Raw genomic sequence first — 22,945 nt, 5'->3', positions numbered from 1 at the left:
GGTAAGTATATGTTATACAAAAATACATTTACAATCACCTTAAACCATATTAAAACAAAAATGACAAACAAAAGCAAAAAAACTAATTGCCAGGGTAGTGCAGCCTGCGTGAGCCGGGAAGACAACAGATGTATCTCCCCTCCCCAGCTCTGTCTCCAATGAAGGGAACCCGCCACATAAATCTCCCCTCCCCCCACTGTCTTCTATGGGGGAGGGGAACCCGCCACATAAATCTCCCCCCACTGTCTCCTATGGGGGGGGAACCCGCCATATACATCTCCCCTCTCTGTCTCCTGTGGGAGGGAACCCGTCACATACATCTCTCCCCCCCCCATGGGAGGGGACCCGTCACATACATCTCCCCCCCTCCTGTGGGAGGGAACCCCTTAACATACATCTCCCCCCCTCCTGTGGGAGGGAACCCCTCACATACACCTCCCCCCATTCTGTCTCCAGTGAGGGGAACCCGCCACATACATTTCCCCTCCCCCTGCTCTGTCTCCTATTTGGGGAACCTGCCCTATATACCTCCCCTAGCTCTCTTCTGTGAGGGGAACCCACCATATACATCTTCCCTCCCCCAGCTCTGTCTCCTGTGGGGGGAACCCGCCACATACATCTTCCCTCTCCCCAACGTCTCATATGGGGGGAACCCGCCACACACAAGCCACCTCCCTCACATGACGGACTCCCCCATAGAGGGTCTCATGTACTCTGAGCTCCCAGCCCGAACACATGACCGCCATGGCCTCCCGGAAGCCCCTCCTCCACCCACGTCCCGCCACTTTTGAAGTCTCCGCCCGGACCCGAGGAGCTGTGTGCTGGAGCCGCCATGGCATTACATGTCCGATCCGGGAACCAACCTCCGGGCAGCGGGGACCCCGGCATGATGCAGCACATGGCTGACTGGAGCCGGACCCGAGCCGCACTGCGGGATCTGGAGGGGAGACTACACTGCTCTGTATGGTACGAGAGACTGGAGGGGGAGGAGGGGGCGCTGCGTGAGATCCATTCCTCAGTGTGTGTCATAGGAAGGGGATGAGGATAGCAGCCACTGTGCGGGGTCTGTACTGGGGGCTGTGTACGATCCGGGGATTCTGATTGGTTGCTGTAGTGAGAGTGGACCTGTCATCTTCCAGAGCGGAGACTGCTTGTGTATATATAACCCTGACACGGGGGGGGGGGGGGAGTCATCGCAGCCTGTCTGCTCACATGATCACTGGTGTTCACAAGGGGCAGTACCTACCGAATCATTGGGTGTACTTAGAGCAGGAAGTAAACACCTTGCTGAGGGCTCTGTAACATACAGCATGGGGGATGGAGTGTACAGGGGGCTATACAGCCAGGGGGCTACAATGCCAGAGGACTGGGCAGTACAAATAGGCAATGTACAACTTTTTTTTTTTTGTCAAATTTCAGAGTTCCCCTTTACATCATGGTTTCCCTTTTGCATCAGGTGTCCCCTTCAGGGTTCCCCTTTACGCCAGGCGTCTCCATCGGGGTTCCCCTTTACACCAGGCGTCTCCATCGGGGTTCCCCTTTACGCCAGGCGTCCACTTCGGGGTTCCCCTTTACGCCAGGCGTCCCCATCGGGGTTCCCCTTTACGTCAGGCGTCCCCATCGGGGTTCCCCTTTACGTCAGGCGTCCCCATCGGGGTTCCCCTTTACGCCAGGCGTCCCCATCGGGGTTCCCCTTTACGCCAGGCGTCCCCATCGGGGTTCCCCTTTACGCCAGGCGTCCCCATCGGGGTTCCCCTTTACGTCAGGCGTCCCCATCAGGGTTCCCCTTTACGTCAGGCGTCCCCATCGGGGTTCCCCTTTACGTCAGGCATCCCCATCGGGGTTCCCCTTTACGTCAGGCGTCCCCATCGGGGTTCCCCTCTACAGCAGGCATCTCCGTTGGGGTTCCCTTTTACAGCAGGGTTCCCCTTTACATCAGGCGTCCCCATCAGGGTTCCCCTCTACAGCAGGCATCTCCATTGGGGTTCCCCATTACAGCAGGGTTCCCTATTAAAGCAGGCATCCCCATCAGGGTTTCCCTTTAGAGCAGGCGTCCCCGTCGGGGTTCTCCTTGACAGCGGGCGTCCCCGTCGGGGTTCTCCTTGACAGCGGGCGTCCCCGTCGGGGTTCTCCTTGACAGCGGGCGTCCCCGTCGGGGTTCTCCTTGACAGCGGGCGTCCCCGTCGGAGTGCCCCCATAGCTTTCAGTGCAGGCAGGCAGATGTCGGGATGCAGAGAAGCTGCAGCTGTGAACGCAGGAAGTTCCACTTCTATCTCCCAGTAATATTGGAGGTGGGGCATGCCTGTGACATCATTGGTTGATAAGTCTCTGGTAGGCCTATCAACCATTCAATGGAGATGATGGGAGGAGCCTACACTGGGGCATGGCTTGCTGGTTGACGGTCCTGACAGAACTGTCACTAAGTCCAGGCTCAGACCGCAGTGGGCCATTCGATAATACGTACTGTACAGCATATGAAGAGGAATTCAGAAAATGTCTACCATACGCTTTTGAATCCCATCGTTCCTTCGCAGGAGAAATGTCAGATACATAATTGTGGGGCATATCTGTGTGCGGAGGGCCACTGAGACCAGACTGTCCATACAGACTCTTCATCCTTGGTGCAGCTGAGCTAACTCCCCACCACTGCATCTGTCACACAGACAAGGTAATACTGCAAGGAAGCAAAGAAGGGGCGCACTCTCCTCATGCATTACTGTGATAAAGACATTTATTTAAAAATGACAAAAGTGTATACTCACAGACCAAGATTCATAAGACAAGCTAGGAACCAATGTGACAGTCCAAGCAAACGGTAGTCTAGCAGCAGGGTATGCCAACGTGTTTTGGGAGACGTACTCCCTTCAGAGCTCTGAAGAAAAGACTACGTCTCCCGAAACGCGTTAGGATACCCTGTTGCTAGACTACTGTTTGCTCGGACTGTCACATTGGTTCCTAGCTTGTCTTATGATCACATGACAAAATGTGGAAAATTTGAAGGGGTATGAGTACTTTTTCAAGGCACTATTCCTTCCACTGAAACCAATGAGGGGGCACTATTCCTTCCACTGAAACCAATGAGGGGGCACTATTCCTTCCACTGAAACCAATGAGGGGGCACTATTCCTTCCACTGAAACCAATGAGGGGGGCACTATTCCTTCCACTGAAACCAATGAGGGGGCACTATTCCTTCCACTGAAACCAATGAGGGGGGCACTATTCCTTCCACTGAAACCAATGAGGGGGGCACTATTCCTTCCACTGAAACCAATGAGGGGGGCACTATTCCTTCCACTGAAACCAATGAGGGGGCACTATTCCTTCCACTGAAACCAATGAGGGGGCACTATTCCTTCCACTGAAACCAATGAGGGGGGCACTATTCCTTCCACTGAAACCAATGAGGGGGGCACTATTCCTTCCACTGAAACCAATGAGGGGGCACTATTCCTTCCACTGAAACCAATGAGGGGGCACTATTCCTTCCACTGAAACCAATGAGGGGGCACTATTCCTTCCACTGAAACCAATGAGGGGGGCACTATTCCTTCCACTGAAACCAATGAGGGGGCACTATTCCTTCCACTGAAACCAATGAGGGGGAACTATTCCTTCCACTGAAACCAATGAGGGGGCACTATTCCTTCCACTGAAACCAATGAGGGGGCACTATTCCTTCCACTGAAACCAATGAGGGGGCACTATTCCTTCCACTGAAACCAATGAGGGGGCACTATTCCTTCCACTGAAACCAATGAGGGGGCACTATTCCTTCCACTGAAACCAATGAGGGGGCACTATTCCTTCCACTGAAACCAATGAGGGGGCACTATTCCTTCCACTGAAACCAATGAGGGGGCACTATTCCTTCCACTGAAACCAATGAGGGGGGCACTATTCCTTCCACTGAAACCAATGAGGGGGGCACTATTCCTTCCACTGAAACCAATGAGGGGGCACTATTCCTTCCACTGAAACCAATGAGGGGGCACTATTCCTTCCACTGAAACCAATGAGGGGGGCACTATTCCTTCCACTGAAACCAATGAGGGGGCACTATTCCTTCCACTGAAACCAATGAGGGGGAACTATTCCTTCCACTGAAACCAATGAGGGGGCACTATTCCTTCCACTGAAACCAATGAGGGGGCACTATTCCTTCCACTGAAACCAATGAGGGGGCACTATTCCTTCCACTGAAACCAATGAGGGGGCACTATTCCTTCCACTGAAACCAATGAGGGGGCACTATTCCTTCCACTGAAACCAATGAGGGGGCACTATTCCTTCCACTGAAACCAATGAGGGGGCACTATTCCTTCCACTGAAACCAATGAGGGGGCACTACTCCCTCCACTGAAACCAATGAGGGGGCACTACTCCCTCCACTGACACAGATGACGGGGCATTGATCCTCCTCTTACTGACCACAGGGACTATGTAATTGTTTTACTTGCACTGGCCACCAAGCCTGAGACATTGTCTGCTCCCACTGACACCAGGGAGCTTTCTACTCCCACTGGCCACAGTCTGGCCCCCCCCCCCCCCTAAGGTCTTAAGGATAGTAAACCAGCCCTTTGTTAAGAAAGTTTGGGGACCCCTGGCATAGAGGAATACTTTAAGCATTACATATAGATATTGTTGTTAATGCTAGCGTTGTTGTTCTTGTTATGGCTGCTAATAACTAGAGCGACAACAAAATGTCAGCCTTTTGCTGAATTTACTCTAAGCACAGTCAGGACAAATGAAAATTGATGGTGGAAAGCTTAGAGTATCCAATGTGTCTTGTCAAGTGAGTTGTCAAAAAGCTTAGCAAATTGGCAAACTTGTACTTTCTTTGAAGAGATGAGATAAAAAAGTGCAAATCAGCTATACTAGCACAGCTAAAGAGAGGGCGATTAAAGTTGCAGTCTTTATTATGCAATATGATTTTATTTCTCTTTGTATAGTTGTGGAATACCACGTCTGTGGTCTCTTTAATGTGCTCTTTTTTCATTCAGCTTTTTTTTTTGTCCCTTCCTACAGCATGTTGATGTTGAAGCAGCCTGTATGTTTGGGTGGATGTGAACATGTGTTTTGTAGGTAAGTTACAGTTTTCTTTATCATCATAGATAGTTTGAAGGTAAATATTTTTCTGAGAAAATGTTTTGCCCAACAGATGAGACCACATGTTGGTTGTGTGGATTTAGATTGCTGTTCTGTATTTGGCTTCTTTTGCTACTCCTATATCAGCAGTTGTTTTGTTCGTTTTCTGACAGCGGATTCCCTACCCTACCACTCCAAAATGTTTCTTCAGGCTAGGTTCACATCTATGCATGTGCATTTGATGCGTTTTTGAGGCCCGTTTTGCAACGCTGTTTGTCATGTGTTTTTTTTATGTGTCTTTAATGCATAGTTAATGTGTTTTGCATTTGTGGGATGTGTTAATGTTGCATAGAAGAGGTGTCTGTTGGTCATACAGGTAAATGCACCAAAACACATGTACACACACATTTTTCATGTGATTCCATTGAAGTCTCTGGGGCCAAACACGCACCGTGCTGCAGACGCTGTACCGTTCCAAAAACACACTGGTGGAAAATACATAGATGTGGTCCATAGGAACTAATGTTAAACGGGCTGTATTGCGTTTCTGCAAAATGCATAGGTGTGAACCTAGCCTTAGGTGTACTATGTGATTCCACTCTCACATTTAAACTTTACAGTCACACACCAACTACCTCCTGTCACTTGTGTCCTAAAAACATGTGCTGCATCTGTCCCTTCCTCAGGAAAGGGCAATTAAAATGTTCTAGTCTGCCCCTCACAATATGCTATTGCAGCTATCTATCCCCTCTGTCATCTGTTCAAGAACAGACTTTGCATCAGTGGAATCTATGAAGAACTAAAGAAAAGAGTGGCATTAGGACCACTGTTGGCCTTGAAAGGAGCCTGTAAGGATAGAGCCATAATAGCTGCCACTGAAGGTGTGAGGGTCTTTTCCTCATGCTTGCATTAACACTTACCCCGGTTCACATATATTCGGCCGTGCGGGCCACGTTTTGCATGGGTACAAGAGCCCATTCATTTGAATGGACTTCCGTGCCCGTGACACGCAGGGAAGAAGTCTCTGCACTTCTTTGGAAAATGCAACCCGCATGGGAACCTCGGTTCCCAATACAGTTGCGTTTTCCAGTGCGAGTGGCATGCCATTAGAACTAATGGCATCCGCCCGCTGATCCGCATTTCTCCGTGCGGGTGGTGCGGCTGCACGGATTTTTGTACGGATCTTCAGCAGCACCCGCACAGATGTGAACCTAGGGTTAGAGAACCAGTGAATATTTGTCATATCTTGAATTTCTCTTATTTAGTTGTTAGGCCTCATGTACATGCACACAAACTTTTAGAGGCGTTTGGAGAGTTTATATGCAGGGAAAAAAAACCCTGCCAGTGCATCCAGGAGCAGTAGAGTTTTCACAGAAAAAAATTATTGCCGTGTGTAAACGTTAATGTTAGGCACGTTTAGCATTTGAGTGTTAATTTATTTCCAAGGCCAGAATTAAAAGTTTATTCTGGCCAATGAAATGAATTAACACCCAAACGCTTGATGCGGGTAAATGCGTATGAACGCATTACACACTTTTACAAACATCAAAATTTTTTGGCCATTTTTTTGGCCAAAATGCTGCTGCCAGAAGGAGGCTTCTAGGAGAGTTATAGAAAATATCCAGAGTGCATGAGGCCTTAAGGTGCATCTTTACTTTTTAGGCCAGATTTAGATCTTTGTAGTACTTTACTGTATGCACTTTAACATGCCTTATGGTAAGCAGCCCCATTCTTTTTGAATGGGCTGCTAATGTACCATTAACAGACCTACACTTGAGGGGAATGTGCATCATTAGGGTGCTAAAACAAAATACCTGTTGTCAGCATTGTGTTGAGGCAGGAGAACTGACAGATTTTTTTTTTTTTTTGCCGCTTCGAAAAAAAAAAAAAAAATCCAAGAGGTGCTGGGACTTTGTAGTTCATGCAAAGTAGTGATGGGACAAAAACATTTGGAAAGTTCAGTGGCTCAGTTTTAAGCTGCTCACAACAGACAAGGCTACCCTCCCAGTGGGTGCAAGTAAGCAACCACTAATAAAAGTTGGGCCAGACCAAAGGATAAAAAGGTCCAAATTGCAGCTTGCTAAAAAAAAAAAAAAATTTCAGGGGTAAACAATACTCCTCCTTCATCAGGGCTACAACAAAACACAACATAATGTAAATGCAAATATAACTGGTATAATCATAAGTTTAACAGTCATAGAAAATCAAGGTGTGTGTGTGTGTGTGTGACAAGATGGCCTGAATTCTTCTGGGAATTGACAAATATAAGTCTTGGATGGTGGATAATGGAGTCTGATACCACTCTTCATGCAAAAATCGTTTGCATATTCTCGCAGAGATGCCGGAGGCAGAAAACGAGCCCAAACCTTGTTCTCCAAAATTGATCATAGTGGCTCTGATATTGAGGTCCAGCGACTGCAGCGCTGAGGAAAGGTGCGAGATTTTGTCAGCATGCTCGTCATACCACGATTTGACAGTGTCAGCTGTGTGAATTGGAGCGTAATCGTCTTGGGAAATGGTGCTGTCTTCGGGAAACAATGTCTGCACCATGGGGTGCACATAGTCAGCCAAAATTTGTACATACAGTGCATCCAAAAAGTATTCACAGCACTTAACTTTTGCCACATTTTGTTATGTTACAGCCTTATTCCAAAATGGATTAAATTCATTTTTTTCCCTCAACATTCTACATACAATACCCCATAATGACAACGTGAAAGAAGATCGTTTTGAAATCTTTGCGATGTTATTAAAAATAAAAAACGATCAACGACTTATAGTGGGACTGCGGCGGGCATTCTGACACTGGGGGGAACTGACTTGGTGTCACCGACATGCCCAGTAACACCAATATAGTGATCATTGCTAATAAAAACAATGAGACTGTACTAATGGCACTGGGCAGGAAGGGGTTAACATGTGGGGTGATCAAAGGGTTAACTGTGTGCTGTTTCACAGTAAGCTGTGTCTGCTTTCAACTGTAAGCACGCTGCTTTGTATGGCTCTGCTACGCAGAGCCATACAAAGCAGTGTGCTGGAGCTGACGGGAAATAAATGTATTGTTTACATACAGTTCTCTTCCCCCGTCTTCAAAATATTGAAAGTTCCCAATTGTGACTGGTTTTCATTACTGACCAGGAGTTGGGAAGGTTGGGAATTCCAACTTCACGGGTTGCATCCCTTTATAGATCAGTGAACCACTGAGTAGTGAAGCAAGGATAAGGATGACAACCCCAGAGCTTGCACATTCAATAACAAGTCAGCAATCCTAGTTCTCATGTTTGACAGGTTCCCTTTAACAGCAGGACTCCAAAGTTTTTATTTCCGTATAAGTAACACAAGGCACTTGCTAAATATAGATTACTGTTTATTTGAATCACATTATTTACAAGTGACAGAGCAATGCTTTGTTCAAATAAACTAGAGTCAAACATCAAAATTACACAGTTCAAAATAATAAATAACATTTCCATTTGGTATTTTTGAGCTATGAACAACCCTTGGCTATTTTTTCTTTGTGTTTTGAAGGACTTGTGTGGATGACAAAGTTGGAAATGAATGTCCCTTGTGCCATACACCAGTCTGGGTAAAAGATGTGCAGATCAACAGGCAACTTGATAATATTATTCAGCTATGTAGTAAGCTAAACGGCCTACTGGATAAAGGAAAACAAGATGGTGAGTTCTGTTTTATTTATATATATATATATATATACATATACATATCTCTATCTATCTCTATCTTCCTTTTTGTGTTCTGAATATTGACATTTTACACACACCCAGTACATATGCAGTATATTTAATTGCTATATTGAGGACCGGTTCACACCATAGAGACACAGGCTGGATGTGTTTCTGCATGTGCGACTTTGATGCATTACCCTCCTTTTTCTTCTCCCTAAAAAAGGACATGTGCATTCCAGTGCATTTTTTTTATGTGTTTTACCTTGTTCCAGTACAGTTCAGTGCAAAAAAAAAGCATGTTATACTTTTTTTTTTTTTTTTTTTCGGAACAGGAAAGCACTGGAACTGACCGCACTGGTGTGAACTATGCCATTGAAAACCATATAACCTACTATCCATGCATTTTTGATGCAGAAAAAAACCCCCACTGGACTGAATGAGGTGTGAACCGGCCATAATGAAAAAAAAAAAAAAAGAGAAAGTGTGTGTATATACAGTGTGCGTGTATACACCAAATTCCAAAAGTATTGGGACGCCTGTCTTTACACACATATGAACTTTAATGGCATCCCTGTCTTAGTCCATAGGATTCAATGTTGAGTTGGCTTACCCTTTACAGCTTTAACTCTCCTGGGAATGCTGTCCAAAAGGTTTACGAGTGTGTCTCTGGGAATGTTTGATCATTCTTCCAGAAGCGCATTTGTGAGGTCAGGCACTGATGTCGGACGAGACAGCCTAGCTTGCAGTCTCCGCTCTAATTCATCCCAAAGGTGTTCTGTCAGGTTGAGGTTAGGCCTGTATGCAGGCCAGTCAAGTTCCTCCACCCCAAACTCTCTCATCCATGTCTTTATGGACCTTGTTTTGTGCACATTCATGTTGGAACATGAAGGGGCCATCCCCAAACTGTTCCCACAAAATTGGGAACATGAATTTGTTCAAAATGTCTTGGTATGCTGAAGCCTTAAGAGCTCCCTTCACTGGAGCTAACGGGTCAAGTCAGGCAAGTACTGTTCTCCTGGCAACTGCCAAACCCAGACATGTCCATTTGATTGCCAGACATAGAAGTGTGATTCATCACTCCAGAGAACACGTCTCCTCTGCTCTAGAGTCCAGTGGCGGCATTCTTTACACAACTGCATCCGACGTTTTTGCATTTCACTTGGTGATGTAAGGCTTGGAGGCAGCTGCTCGGCCATGGAAACCCATTCCTTGAAGCTCTCTATGCACTGTTGTTGTGCTAATCTGAAGGCCACACAAAGTTTGGAGGTCTTTAGCTATTAACTCTGTAGACAGTTGGTGACTTCTATGCACTGTGTGTTTCAGCATGCGCTCTGTCATTTTACATGGCCTACCACATTGTGGCTGAGTTGCTGTTGTTCCAGTTGCTTCCACTTTGTTATAATACCACTAACAGTAGACCATGGAATATTTAGTAGCAAAGAAATTTCACGGGATTGCACAGGTGGCAACCTATCATGGTACCACTCTTGAATTCACTGAGCTCCTGAGAGTGACCAATTCTTTAATAAATGTTTGTAGAAGCAGTCTGCATGCCTAGGTGCTTGATTTTATACACCTGTGGCCATGAAGGTGATTGGAACACCTGAATTCAATGATATAATATGTATAATCACACACACTGATCAGCTATAATAATAATTATCATTGCTTATCTTGTTACAATTGTATCTGAACGTCTGTGGGATAGATTAGGCAGCAAGCACACATGTTGTTCCTGAAGTTGATATGTCGAAAGCAGAAAAAAATGGGCATCGCAGTTTACTGTGTTTGGGGCTGTGTAACTGCACACTGGTCAAGGTGCCGATGGGGACCCATGTCCACAGCCACACAGCCTACAAGAGAACAAATATCAGGACTGGACCACAGAGCAATTGAAGGTGGCGTGGTCCAATGATGATCAGGTGGATGGTGGGGTACGTGTGTACCACTTACCTTGGGAAAAGTTGGTATGATGCTTTTGGCAATGTTATGCTTGAACACCTGCTATTCATGTGGCTGTTGCTTGATGTGTACCACCTACCTAAACATAGGTTTGATGAACACAACAACAAATTCAAGGTGTTGACTTTGGTCTCCAAATTCACCAGATCTCAATTTGTTTTGTGTGATGTGCTGGAATAAAAAGTCCAATCCATGGAGGCCCCACCTAGCAACTTACAGGACTGCTACTGATGGCTTGGTGCCAGATACCACAGCATACCTGCACAAGTCTAGTGACATCAATGCTGTGATGTGTCAGGGCTGTTTTGGAGACAGAAGGGGATGAAAAGGGGACCTACTGACTTATAGGTGGGTGGCCATAAAGTTATGGCTGATAAGCCAATCATATGGCAGCAACTCAATACATTTAGGCATGTAGACGTGGTGAAGACAACTTGCAGAAGTTCAAACTGAGCATCAGAATGGGAAAGAGGGGATTTAAGTGACTTTGAACATGGCGAGATACTGCTGGTCTACTTGGAGTTTCACACACAACCATCTCTAGGGTTTACAGAGAAAAAGAAAATAACCAGTGAGTTGCAGTTGTGTGGACAAAAATGCCTTGTTGTCAAAGGAGAATGGGCAGACTGGCTGCTGTGACATTCAGATGGCAGGGTCAGAATTTGGCATAAAACTACATGAAAGCACAGATCCATCCTGCCTTGTATCAATGGTTCAGGTTGTTGGTGGTGGAGTGTGGGGATATTTTCTTGGCACTAGCAAGGTGTACCTAATAAAGTGGCCTGTGAGTGTATATTAGACACACACTTCTAGCTGGCAGGGTTGTGGGCAGTGTGTATATGTCATCTAGGTTACTGTGTGGCTTATGAGCTTTTCTCAGGGACCTCATAAGTTTTTTGTTCTTTTGCCCTGGAGCCCAGAGGCTTTATAGAGCTTTGGGTGAGAAAAGGTCTCCATCTCTAGATCCACATGCCTAGTAACCCTGTCCACAGGGCTTTTTAAATGTGAGCCAACTGCTGCTCTGGGCTTTTTTTCTTTCGCTCTACTATGGGAGCCTATTTCTGCATATATATGCTGACAGAACACTAAAAAAGGTAGAAGTTTTGCCTACTTGGGGTTGGGGCATTCTGTTAGTCATAAACTGACTTGAGTTTAGTTAGTGGTTTGGATGAATGTGTTTTATAATGTGGACTCTCTGTGCAAAATCCTTCTATGTTGTAACTGTGGCTGTTTGCTGCCTAGTTGAATAAAAGTGCAGCACAAACCTGCTTGAACTGTTCTGGGTGTTTCTGTGTTGGTTTACCACTGCCAATACCACTTGAGCCTATCCACCTTACAGTGTGTGGGGGTGTAACACAGACACAGTATGGATTTGATGCAGTATATTGTTTCTGTATGTTATGCTTTACTGATATTGTCATCTTTAAAAGATGGTTCTTGGAATCTGCATTTCCAGTCAGTTCAAATGTGGGTTTGCCTTGACCTACATTATTAAATGACAAAATACACTTTTGTCTGCCTGGTCTTATAACAGAAATTGGTTGAAGTTCAGTATGACCTGATCATAAGATATATCAAAATACTTCATCAGAGAAAGCGCTTGAGATTCAAACTGCAAAGGGCTGCAAAGGTTTTCTAAAGACCTGGCTTCCATCTGACCACATTAATAGCAATTGTGTACCAATGAAAAAATTTGACACAAATGCTACTGTCGTTAACCACTTCCATACCGGGCACTTTTACCCCCTTCCTGCCTCAGCCAATTTTCAGGTTTCAGCGCTCACACTTTGAATGACAATTGCGCGTTCATACAACATTGTACCCAAACTAAAATTTTATCATTTTCTTCACACAACTAGAGCTTTCTTTTGGTGGTATTTAATCACCGTGGGGTTTTTATTCCTTGTTAAATTAACAAAAAAAGACCAAAAATTTTGAAAGAAGAAAAAAACAAAACACGTTTTTCTTTGTTTCTGTTATAAAAGTTTGTAAATAAATAATTGTTCTTCATAAATTTAGGCCAAAATGTATTCTGCTACATGTCTTTGGTGAAAATAACCCAAATTAGTATTTATTATTTAGTTTGTAGGAAAGTTCTAGAGTTCACAAACTATGGTATAGATCTGAATATTGATCAGTCCTGAAGTACTGACAGCCAATGTCAGAACAGTACAGATATCCCCCAAATGACCACTTTTTGCAAAGTAGACAGTAGAACGTATTTCATAACTGGCATTGCGAGTTTTTTGAAGTTGTAATTTTTTTCTCATAATTTTTTGGAAATGAATAAATATTTTCACTATTCTTTTTTTTTTTTACATACTGTCACCAGTGCAGTACAGCGTCATCATATAACTGGTATGGCGGTGATCAGGGACACTGACTGGTGACAGTACGAAAAAAAAATAATTGATACATTTTTTAAATTTTTTTTTTTATTTTTCATTACTTTTTTTTTCCATATTTCACTATGACCAAAGTAGTATAATGTTACCATAGTAACATTGTACTACAGTAACATTGTACTACTTTGGGGAAGTGATCAGTATTTTTTTTTTTGCACACAATTTGCTTGTAGCAAAGAATTTCTTTGCTATAAGAAAGCATTTACCTGAATGAAATTGACTCATTCAGGGTTTTTTCTTTTTTGTGCTTAGCTGTGATTTGGCCACAGCTAATCACATGACACAGCTGGGCTGTGATTGGCCCAGCTTGTGCATGTGATCGCTGTAACCATTCACAGTTAGCCACACTTGTATACAATGGATGGCATGAAAGGAAGCCATCCATTGTATACAACTGTCATGTGACCAGCTGTGATTGGTCACAGCAGGTCACATGGTACTGGCAATGGGGCTGGTACACAGATCTGTCATCGGCCGTGACAGATCGCACCGCTGCGCGGCTCTGCGGGCAGGCAAACTGCGCATGCCTGAAAGGACGCCATATGGCACCCACCCAGAGGGACGAGGTGCTCGCCCGGCCACCATCTGGTCATACACCGGGCGGGAACCAGTTAATAGTTGGGTATCTTTCTAAGATTTTTGCAATCCTTATACAGTGGACAAATAACTTTAGGATGCTGGTTAAAACAATTCACAGGCCTTTTGAATGATCACTGTTGGGTTACAGTAATTTGGCCTGGTTTGGAATTTTCCTGATTGGTTAGTGTTCTTTTGCTGGTTCAAAGGAAACTTGTGCAGAGAGCGATCCAGGAGCTGCTGTTCCCAACTCCTATAGTGCCTGAGTTACGAAACACAAACTTGCAGCATGCAAATTCATGCAGCATGTTCTGCCTACTTGTCCTGAATTATTCAGAAAGTATTGGTACCTCTGGGTCAGCTTGAAAGCCAGAGAACTAACTTTTTTTTATTTTTAACTAGAAAAGGTCAGCAACAGCAGTAGTGCTGGTACTTGGACTATCTGCACAGTGCTTGATTGCTTGTTGATACAAACTTCTGTGCTTGTACACTTATTTAAAAGTTATTTAATAGCAGATGTTATTTAAATTATTATTTAAGTTCTTAAATGTTATTTAAAAGCAGAATTTTCACAACTGTTCATTGACAGATAAAGATTATTTTTCATGATTGGGTTATACTTCCACCTTCAGGAAAGCACTTTGGGTACAAAACAGAAACCATGTATCGGGTCACATGGGAAACCAGATTTTTGCCTCTCCAAATTTGGCAAAGTTGATATATGGCTTCTTCAGATGCTGGTTTTAGAAGTGTGGTCCTGAAGACTGTGGTGTAACATTCTCGACTTGGAAATTTGTATTCACCATAACATCCTCTTTCTCTGACTTCATTGATGGACACAGCACCAGCCTCTCCTGGTGTGTGTGTGTTTAAATGCATGACTATTTTAAGCAGAACTAAAATAAGAAAAAACATTTTGTATCATGTGGAATAGAACACACTTACTAGCAGGACCTGGACTGCTTCTGGTGGCACTGTGGTTCCCTGAGTTGAGGGTTGTAGTTCCACTGTCCACTAGCAGGAGCACACCAGCGATTAGGCTGATGTGAATAGTAGCGGCAGGGATCAGAGATTCCTGCTGTGGCTCTCCTGCGGGTAGGTGCAACCGCCGGCTACATTCACTATGACAGGTCACCAGCGGCTACAGGTGTGTGTGGTGATCGCTGCTGGACAGCAAGACATGTCATTTCAGTGAACAAGGCCAGTGGCCACACCTACCAGCTGGGAGCTGCAGGAACTGCCACTACAGTTTGTACTATTGGTGTGAATGTAGCCTAACACTTCATGTCAGTGTTTTGCTTTGCTAGCCAGACACTGTGTACCATTTATTCTGCTTCTCATCTTTCTCTGCAGCCTGTACCCTGCTGCCTTATTTCTGCTCCCTTTTACCTGATCCCAGTCCTGGGATTCCAATGCACTATTCCCAATGCGCACATTCCTGCAGAAATGGCTGTAAGTGTAAGTGGGTGCTGCACCGATCACGGGCTGGAACCGTGGACCATTTCGGAGCCTTGCAGATGCCTGATAAGGGATCCTGCGAAGCTAAAAACGTTGCTTCTGCTATAACCGTGTGATCGCTGAATGAAGTTTTGGATCCATTTTGCAGATCTATGGTGTACTAGTTTTCTTGCTCTGCTCCTAGTCCAGGTCCCCCCTTCCCATCTGTTCACTGCATCTCCAGTTTAGCCTGTTCATCTGTGTTCCCCATTATTGTATATATTACATTACAGCTAGGTTGTTACGTATTTTGTCACTTGGTTTATTGTTGACTTGAATCTTTACATTTGCTGTGTTTCGTGTTTGCTGGTGTTTGGATGGATTTTGCTTTCACTGTAAATGATCTTAATTAAAGCATACACACTCTGTTTCCTAAAATGTAGCCGTGTAGATCTGGTCATCCCTGCTGCTGATCCCTGACACTTAGCTGGTTGGTTGCAATCTTCTTTACAATGTACATAATTCTGTGTGTGCACAGACCAGTGAATATTCTTGATTCCAGCAATGCACATGAACAGGTTTCAGGCCTGTCCAAACTCAGAAGAAGGTCTGTAGAAGATGTTGACACTGTAAATGGTGCTTGCAGATGTAGAATTGCTGGAGTGGTGGTGAGTATTTTTGAACTGTTCCTCTTTAACTGAGCTCTCTTATGCTATGAGGGGTTGTTCCACCAGCAGGGACTACCCCTAGGCTGAGCTTTAGTTTGGTACCTAGAACCCTACTCTTGCGGGTGGCAGTATAACTTATTCATTTATTCATTAAAAATAGAGCGAGCTGTGTCTGTCATTGAACTCTGTTTTTCAGTGAGTATAAAACAAAACCTAATATTTAGCAAGCACATTTTGCCCACATCCCACTACAAGATTATGTTTTTGGGCAAAATTAAACTAAGCATTCAAGCAACAATGACATCAAGCAGAAATTCTATCAAAACGATCAGAAGATCCAGAGATAGGCAAGTCAATAGGACAAGACTTCATATTGGTAACTGATGCTTAAAGGACCTAAGGGAGGGCTTGGGAGTGCACACTGGAAATGTTTTTTACACTGTGGTCATATACTTGATTTTGAATTATCAGGGTTAATGATCAGTGGTAATAAAAAGCACTTGACACTGTACTAATGACACTGGGCAGGAAGGGGTTAAAATCTGGGACGACCAAACGGTTAACTGTATACTGTTTTACAAAACACTGTGCTGTGTGTGTTTTACTGTGTAAGCATGCTGCTTTGTAAAGCAGCAAGCTGGTGCTGACAGGGGAGAGATGTGTATTGTTTATATGCAGACCTCTCTCCTGTCAGTGTTCCTCGGTGATGGTCGGGTGCTGGTGGGGAATCGTCGGTTGGGACCCGGTGATCGACAGCTGTAGCCGCCAATGGCAGTGCGGGTAGGGCGGCGAACGCTCCTTCCCGAAAACACATAATCACGTGTGTGTGATTTTGCACAGCTTCACAGCTTGCTGCCCTGTAGCAGTAGCAGTCAGGAAGCAGTTAAACCTTCTTTCCTCTTTTTTTCCTTCTTTACTAAAATAACAAACATGGTATACTTACCTGCTCTGTGCAGTGGTATTGCACAGAGCAGCCTGGATCCTTCTCTCCTGGGGTACCCTGCTGGCACTCCAGGCTCCTCCTCTTTGGTGGGTGCCCCCATTGGGGACATCCGTGCTGGCTCGCTCCCAAACCGCCCTGTTTGCGTCCATTTGACACAGAGCAGGTGGCTCGGCCCCTGCTGGCTTGGCACAGCATTTGATTGACAGTAGTTTGAGCCAATGACTCCACTGCTATCTGTCTGCCCAGGGAGGAGGGAGACAGCAGTGAGACCTGCTGCTCTTCGTGCATATCGCTGGATTGGATTGGGCTCAGGTAAGTATGAGGGGGCTGGGGGGGATCCTGCAGCTCAGAAGATTTTGGGTGAAAAACCTTAAGGCTTTAGAACCACTTTAATTTAAATTCAAAATTATTTTTTGGTATTTTCAGGCACTTCCTGTTATAGGGTGGCAGTGCTCTGTCCTTAAGAACAGCGCTACAATTATTTAAAAACTATTAAACATATATCATCCTAAATAAAAATAATAAAATAACCTGTTCAAATGTCCATCTATCTCATCTATAGTCACAGCAAGCCTTTCTCCTCATGGGATTTACTGTAGATAATATCCATCCACTCTTCTGTCCTCTGCCCCTCCTCTCCTCCTTCCAGCTATTAACACTTATAAAGCAGAAACAACTCTGAGGGCATTCCATAAAATAAACATAATTAAATTAAAAACATTTAAAGGTATTTATATTAAACATAAAATATTTTAAAAAAGTAAACATTTCACATAAAATTCCTAAAATACTGAATCAGGTGGGTTTATAGACAATACAGTTCTAGGGTAAAAAACTATACTTCAAGCGAACGGTGTGTGTTTTAGTTGTCTTATCTTTTTTTCCCTGATGGCAATGGGGCAAACACTATCCTAGATGGGTTGGATCACTACTAATAGCTTTTTAATTGGCTGGTATTTGCTGTGTCCAAATTCGATAGATATGTACTTATTGATCCCCTACTGTTTTCACCACGAGACAGGCACGTCTTATCCTCTGCCGTGCAGCTAGCATACCACACTATAGCACAGTGGAGAATACAACTCACAATGGTGCAAATACAGAAATTGACCAGAAACCTTAAGGGCAATCCAGCCTGTTTCAGTCTCCTAAGGAAAAACAGTCTCTGCTTCGCTTTTTTTTTCCCCATTAGAAAACAAGTACCATGAGACCTCCCTTGTAATATGAACACACAAAACTGTACACCCTTTCCACCTCGTCACCACTCCTATATACCGGGCAATGATTTATCTTTCTTGATCCCCTTTAAATCACTATTATGTCTTCCGTTTTTGCAGAATTAAAGTGATACTAAACCCAGGCCCCTGCATTCACTCTATCTGGTCTCCCACAGTACACACAACATGGAAGTGCAATTATTTTAGTAACTATAAACTGCTAAATACCTTTTTCTCATCAGCAGTAAGAGCAGTTTTGTGACTTCTATCAGTGTCCAGCTGAGCACTGGTTAAAGCTTGTAGGAGTTTCCATTTTGCTTTAGGAGTATGCAGATTCCCTAACTTCTGTCTGAACAGTGCTGATTGGCCCTGTGCTGATTACATGCACTCTCACAAGAAAGTAAAAAAAATCTCTAGCAATACACACAAAACTGAGCATGTGCAGAGTGTCTACACAAGATATGTCTTATCAGAGGGTAAGAGGGGGGGCACTGGAATAAAGGGAAGAATCAGAGAAGACAGGATCAAGCAGAATTGTTACACAATGCAGAGGATTAACCCCCTAGGTTCCACAGTGAGTATAACAAGCATGCTTTACTGCATATACAAACTGTTTTTACTGTTGTGGGTTTAGTAATACTTTAAGTATTAAATAATTTTCTGTGCACTACTCAACCAAGTGCTGAATTTCATGCCTATAAGCGGTCCTATCATCTCGTATGAGTCCAACTGCAGTGGTGTCAACAGAAAACTTCATTATAGTATTTGATGCATGTACAGTATGGGAGTACAGTCATGTGTAAACCGGGCCAAACTCGACACCCATCCCTGTGGAACCTCTGTATTCAGAATAGGTATAGACATTATTACAGTATTAATAGACCATAAACCGTATTAGACATTTCATCTACTATTCTCACCATTTCAGGCCTATTTGTTAGGAATTTCAGAATCCACGAGCAACGCAGTGGGTATATGCCCAAAGCATTTTTTTTTTCTTCACTAGTTTATTAGGAATTACTTAGTGAAATGATGATCTAAAAATCACAGAATAACATCCTAACATACTCCGTGTTCGAGTGGTCAGGATGTGTCAAAGTAGTATGCAAAGCAATAGAAGTTGCATAATTTGCATGATAAACAGTTCAACAGGAATGCTTTCTGTAAGATGTGATAACAAATCTCTCAAAACACTTCATGATGATAGGAGGAACTGGAAGATTGTCATTTAACCACTTGAGCTCCAGAGAATTTACCCCCCTTAATGACCAGGCCTCTTTTTGCTACTCGGCGCTGCACTAATTCAACTGATAATTGCGCGGTCATGCAATGCTGCACCCAAACAAAATTTATGTCCTTTTTTTCACACAAATAGAGCTTTCTTTTCGTGGTATTTGATCATCTGAGCGCTTTTTATTTTTCACGCTATAAACAAAAAAAGCCAAAAATTTTGAAGAAAAACAATATTTTTTACTTTCAGCTATAAAAAATATATAGTAAACTCAAAGTTGGTTATAAATTTAGGCCAAAATGTATTCTGCTACATGTTTTTGGTAAAAAAAATCCCAATAAGTGTATATTGATTGCTTTTTGTGAACGTTATAGCGTCTACAAACTATGGTATAGATACTGCAATTTACGCCATTTTTTTTGCTATACAGCGCTGTGCTAGTTTAACGGACAAGTGCGCGGTCATGCAATACATAAATGAAATTTACATCCTTTTTTTCCCCACAAATTGAGCTTTCTTTTGGTGGTATTTGATTGCCTGTGCGGTTTTTATTTTTTGCGCTATAAAAAAAAAGGCTGACAATTTTGAGGAAAAAAAACAATATTTTGGACTTTTTGCTATAAAACATGTCCAGTAAAAAAAAAATTTAAAAATCAAATTAAGTCATAAATTTCTGCCAAAATGCATTCTGCGACATGTCTTTGGTAAAAAAAAAACCCCAATAGGTGTAAGTTAATTGGTTTACGTGAAAGTTATAGCGTTTACAAATGGCGGGAAAGATACTGGGATTTTTAGGTTTTTTTTATACTAATAATGGCGGCGATCAGGGACTTATGGCAGCGATCAGCAACTTATTGCTGGACTGCGGCGGACATTCTGACCTTGGGGGGTACTGACTTGGCGTCACTGACATCCACAGTGACACCAATACAGTGATCAGTGCAAAAAAAAACACTGACACTGTACTAATGGCACTGGGGAGAAAGGGGTTCACTTAATTTTGCAGGGAAGGGTTATCTGAGTGAGGGGGGTGCTTTACTACGGGGTGGGGGTGTGTACTGAAGGGAACACCGCTGATCGGGAGAGGGAAACTCTTCTGTCCCGGTCAGCGTGTTCTCGAGCTGTCAGGGAAGTGACAGATAGCACAGCTACTGCAGCTGTGCTCTCTGTCACTGATTGCCGCCGATCGCCGGGTCATAGCCATCGGCGGGACAAGCAGGGCGGCGGTGCGCCTCGTGCACGCCCCCTACCTCTTTACAAAACACACGTTTTAAAACGTGGTTTTGCCTGCCCGTGCCGCCCTGCCGCCGTATTTCTACAGTGGCAGGGCGGCAAGTGGTTAAGCATGTTACTGCTGATTTTTTAGTTATTGGGACAATAGTAGTAGATTTAAAACAAGACGGTACTGCAGCTTGTCACAATGACAAAATAAATATATCAGTAAAAACAGCTGTTAACTGATATGAACATAACCTCAACAAAAGGCTTCATGTACACAGGATGTTTTAAAACGTTCCTCCTCTTTGGCAGAAAAATGTCTGATGCTTGTCAAAGTGTTTAATGCTCTTACAAGTGTTTAGGTGCATTTACAGGCGTCTAGTGCTTGGGCGTTAATGTAATTGGCCAGAATTACAATTTTATTCAGACCATTAAAATGAATTAACGCTGAACATCTTAACGCGAGTAGATGCGTTTGCATGCGTCAAGTGGCTTTTGTTTTGTTTTTTTTCTGCCAGAACACTGCTGCTCCTTGACACACTGGTCCATGGTGCATGGACACATAGGATAACATGGAGGGCTTTTTGGAAGCAATAAAAAGAAACACCTGACACCCCAAAATGTGGATGTAAAATGCCCTGTGTGCATGAGACCTAAAGCCTTACACCCTGTCTGGTCCTGCTGCCTTTCTGATGTCAATCTTCCTCAAACTTGATCGGAACTCGTGTTTTTAATACCATAATCGTTACAAACCTGTGTATTGATAGGTTTAAAATCCACCATTGCTTTAATCCTCATCCACATGCCAGGAGAGTTTTGATTCTCAAAATAAAATTCAATGCACTGTTTTTTTTATATACAGTGCCCTAAAGTATTCATACCCCTTGAAATTTTTGCACATTTTGTCATGTTACAACCAAAAACAATGTATTTTATTGGGATTTTATGTGATAGACCAACACAAAGTGGCACATAATTGTGAAGTGGAAGGAAAATGAGAAATGGCTTTCCAAATTTTTTACAAATATCTGAAAAGTGTGCCGGAATTTGTATTCAGCCCCTTTTTATTCTGATACCCCTAACTAAAATCTAGTCGAACCAATTGCCCTCAGAACTCACTTAATTAGTAAATAGAGTCCCCACCTCTGTGTTTAATTTAATCTCAGTATAAATACAGCTGTTCTGTGAAGCCCTCAGAGGTTTGTTAGAGAACATTAGTGAACAAACGGCATCAGGAAGGCCAAGGAACACACTAGACAGGTCAGGGATAAAGTTGTAGAGACGTTTAAAGCAGGGTTAGGTTAAAAAAAAATATCCCAAGCTTTGAACATCTCACGGAGCACTGTTCAATCCATCTTCCAAAAATGGAAAGCGTATGGCATAACTGCAAACCTACCAAGACATGGCCATCCACCAAAACTGACATGCCAGGCAAGGAAAGCATTAATCAGAGAAGCAGCCAAGAGGCCCATGTTAACTCTGGAGGAGCTGCAGAGATCCACAGCTCAGGTAGGAGAATCTGTCCACAGGACAACTATTAGTAGTGCACTCTACAAATCCAGCCTTTATGGAAGAGTGGCAAGAAGAAGACCATTGTTGAAAGAAAGCCATAAGAAGTCGTTTGCAAGAAGCCATGTGGGGGACACAGCAAACATGTGGAAGAAGGTGCTCTGGTCAGATGAGACCAAAATTGAACTTTTTGGCCTCAAAGCAAAACGCTATGTGTGGCGGAAAACTAACACTGCACATCACCCTGAACACATCATTCCCACCGTGAAGCATGGTGGTGGCAGCGTCATGTTGCGGGGCTGCTTTTCTTCAGCAGAGACAGGGAAGCCGATCACAATTGATGGAAAGATGGATGGAGCCAAATACAGGGCAATCTTGGAAGAAAACCTGTTAGAGTCTGCAAAAGACTTGAGAATTGGGGCGGAGGTTCACCTTCCAGCAGAACAACGACCCTAAACATACAGCCAGAGCTACAATGGAATAGATTAAATCAAAGCATATTCATGTGTTAGAATGGCCCAGTCAAAGTCCAGACCTAAATCCAATTGAAAATCTGTGGCAAGACTTGAAAATTGCTGTTTACAGAAGCTCTCCAACCAATCTGACAGAGCTTGAGCTATTTTGCAAAGAAGAATGGGCAGAAATGTCACTCTCTAGATGTGCAAAGCTGGTAGAGACATCCCCAGAAAGACTTGCAGCTGTAATTGCGGCGAAAGGTGGTTCTACAAAGTATTGAAAGTGCTTAATACAAATACACGCCACACTTTTCAGATATTTGTAAAAAAATTTTGAAAACGATTATCACTTTCCATCCACTTAACAATTAGTCCTCATGTAGGTTTTTTTTTTTTTTGTACAGCCAGTAAACTCCCCAGCATGTTATCCTATGTGTCCATGCACACATAGACTGTAATCCAATGTTTTTTTGGCTGGGAAAAAAACCCCAGGACTAGAAAGTTTCTAGGGGAGTTTTTTAGCTGTAAAAACACTCTAGCGCTGAAGAACG

The 22,945-nt window shown here is 43.7% G+C and overlaps 1 protein-coding gene across 1 annotated transcript in view; it reads left to right on the top strand.

The window, feature by feature from the left end:
• The first annotated feature begins 535 nt into the window (after window positions 1–535).
• The window catches only part of BARD1 (BRCA1 associated RING domain 1), a 122,949-nt gene continuing 100,539 nt past the window's right edge, over window positions 536–22,945 (top strand). Inside the window, exons 1-3 of the mRNA XM_089672327.1 lie at window positions 536–966; window positions 5,028–5,084; window positions 8,616–8,764. Of these exons, the coding sequence (XP_089528453.1) occupies window positions 833–966; window positions 5,028–5,084; window positions 8,616–8,764 (340 nt within the window). The 5' untranslated portion in view covers window positions 536–832. The remainder of the gene's footprint in view (window positions 967–5,027; window positions 5,085–8,615; window positions 8,765–22,945) is intronic.

Source organism: Staurois parvus, unplaced genomic scaffold (assembly GCF_062004578.1).
Source record: "Staurois parvus isolate SC_StPar_1 unplaced genomic scaffold, SC_StPar_1.0 ptg000011l, whole genome shotgun sequence".
Classification (NCBI taxonomy): Eukaryota; Metazoa; Chordata; class Amphibia; order Anura; family Ranidae; genus Staurois; species Staurois parvus.
The sequence above is the reverse complement of the archived record's forward strand: the minus strand, read 5'-3'. Positions and strand labels throughout refer to the sequence as shown.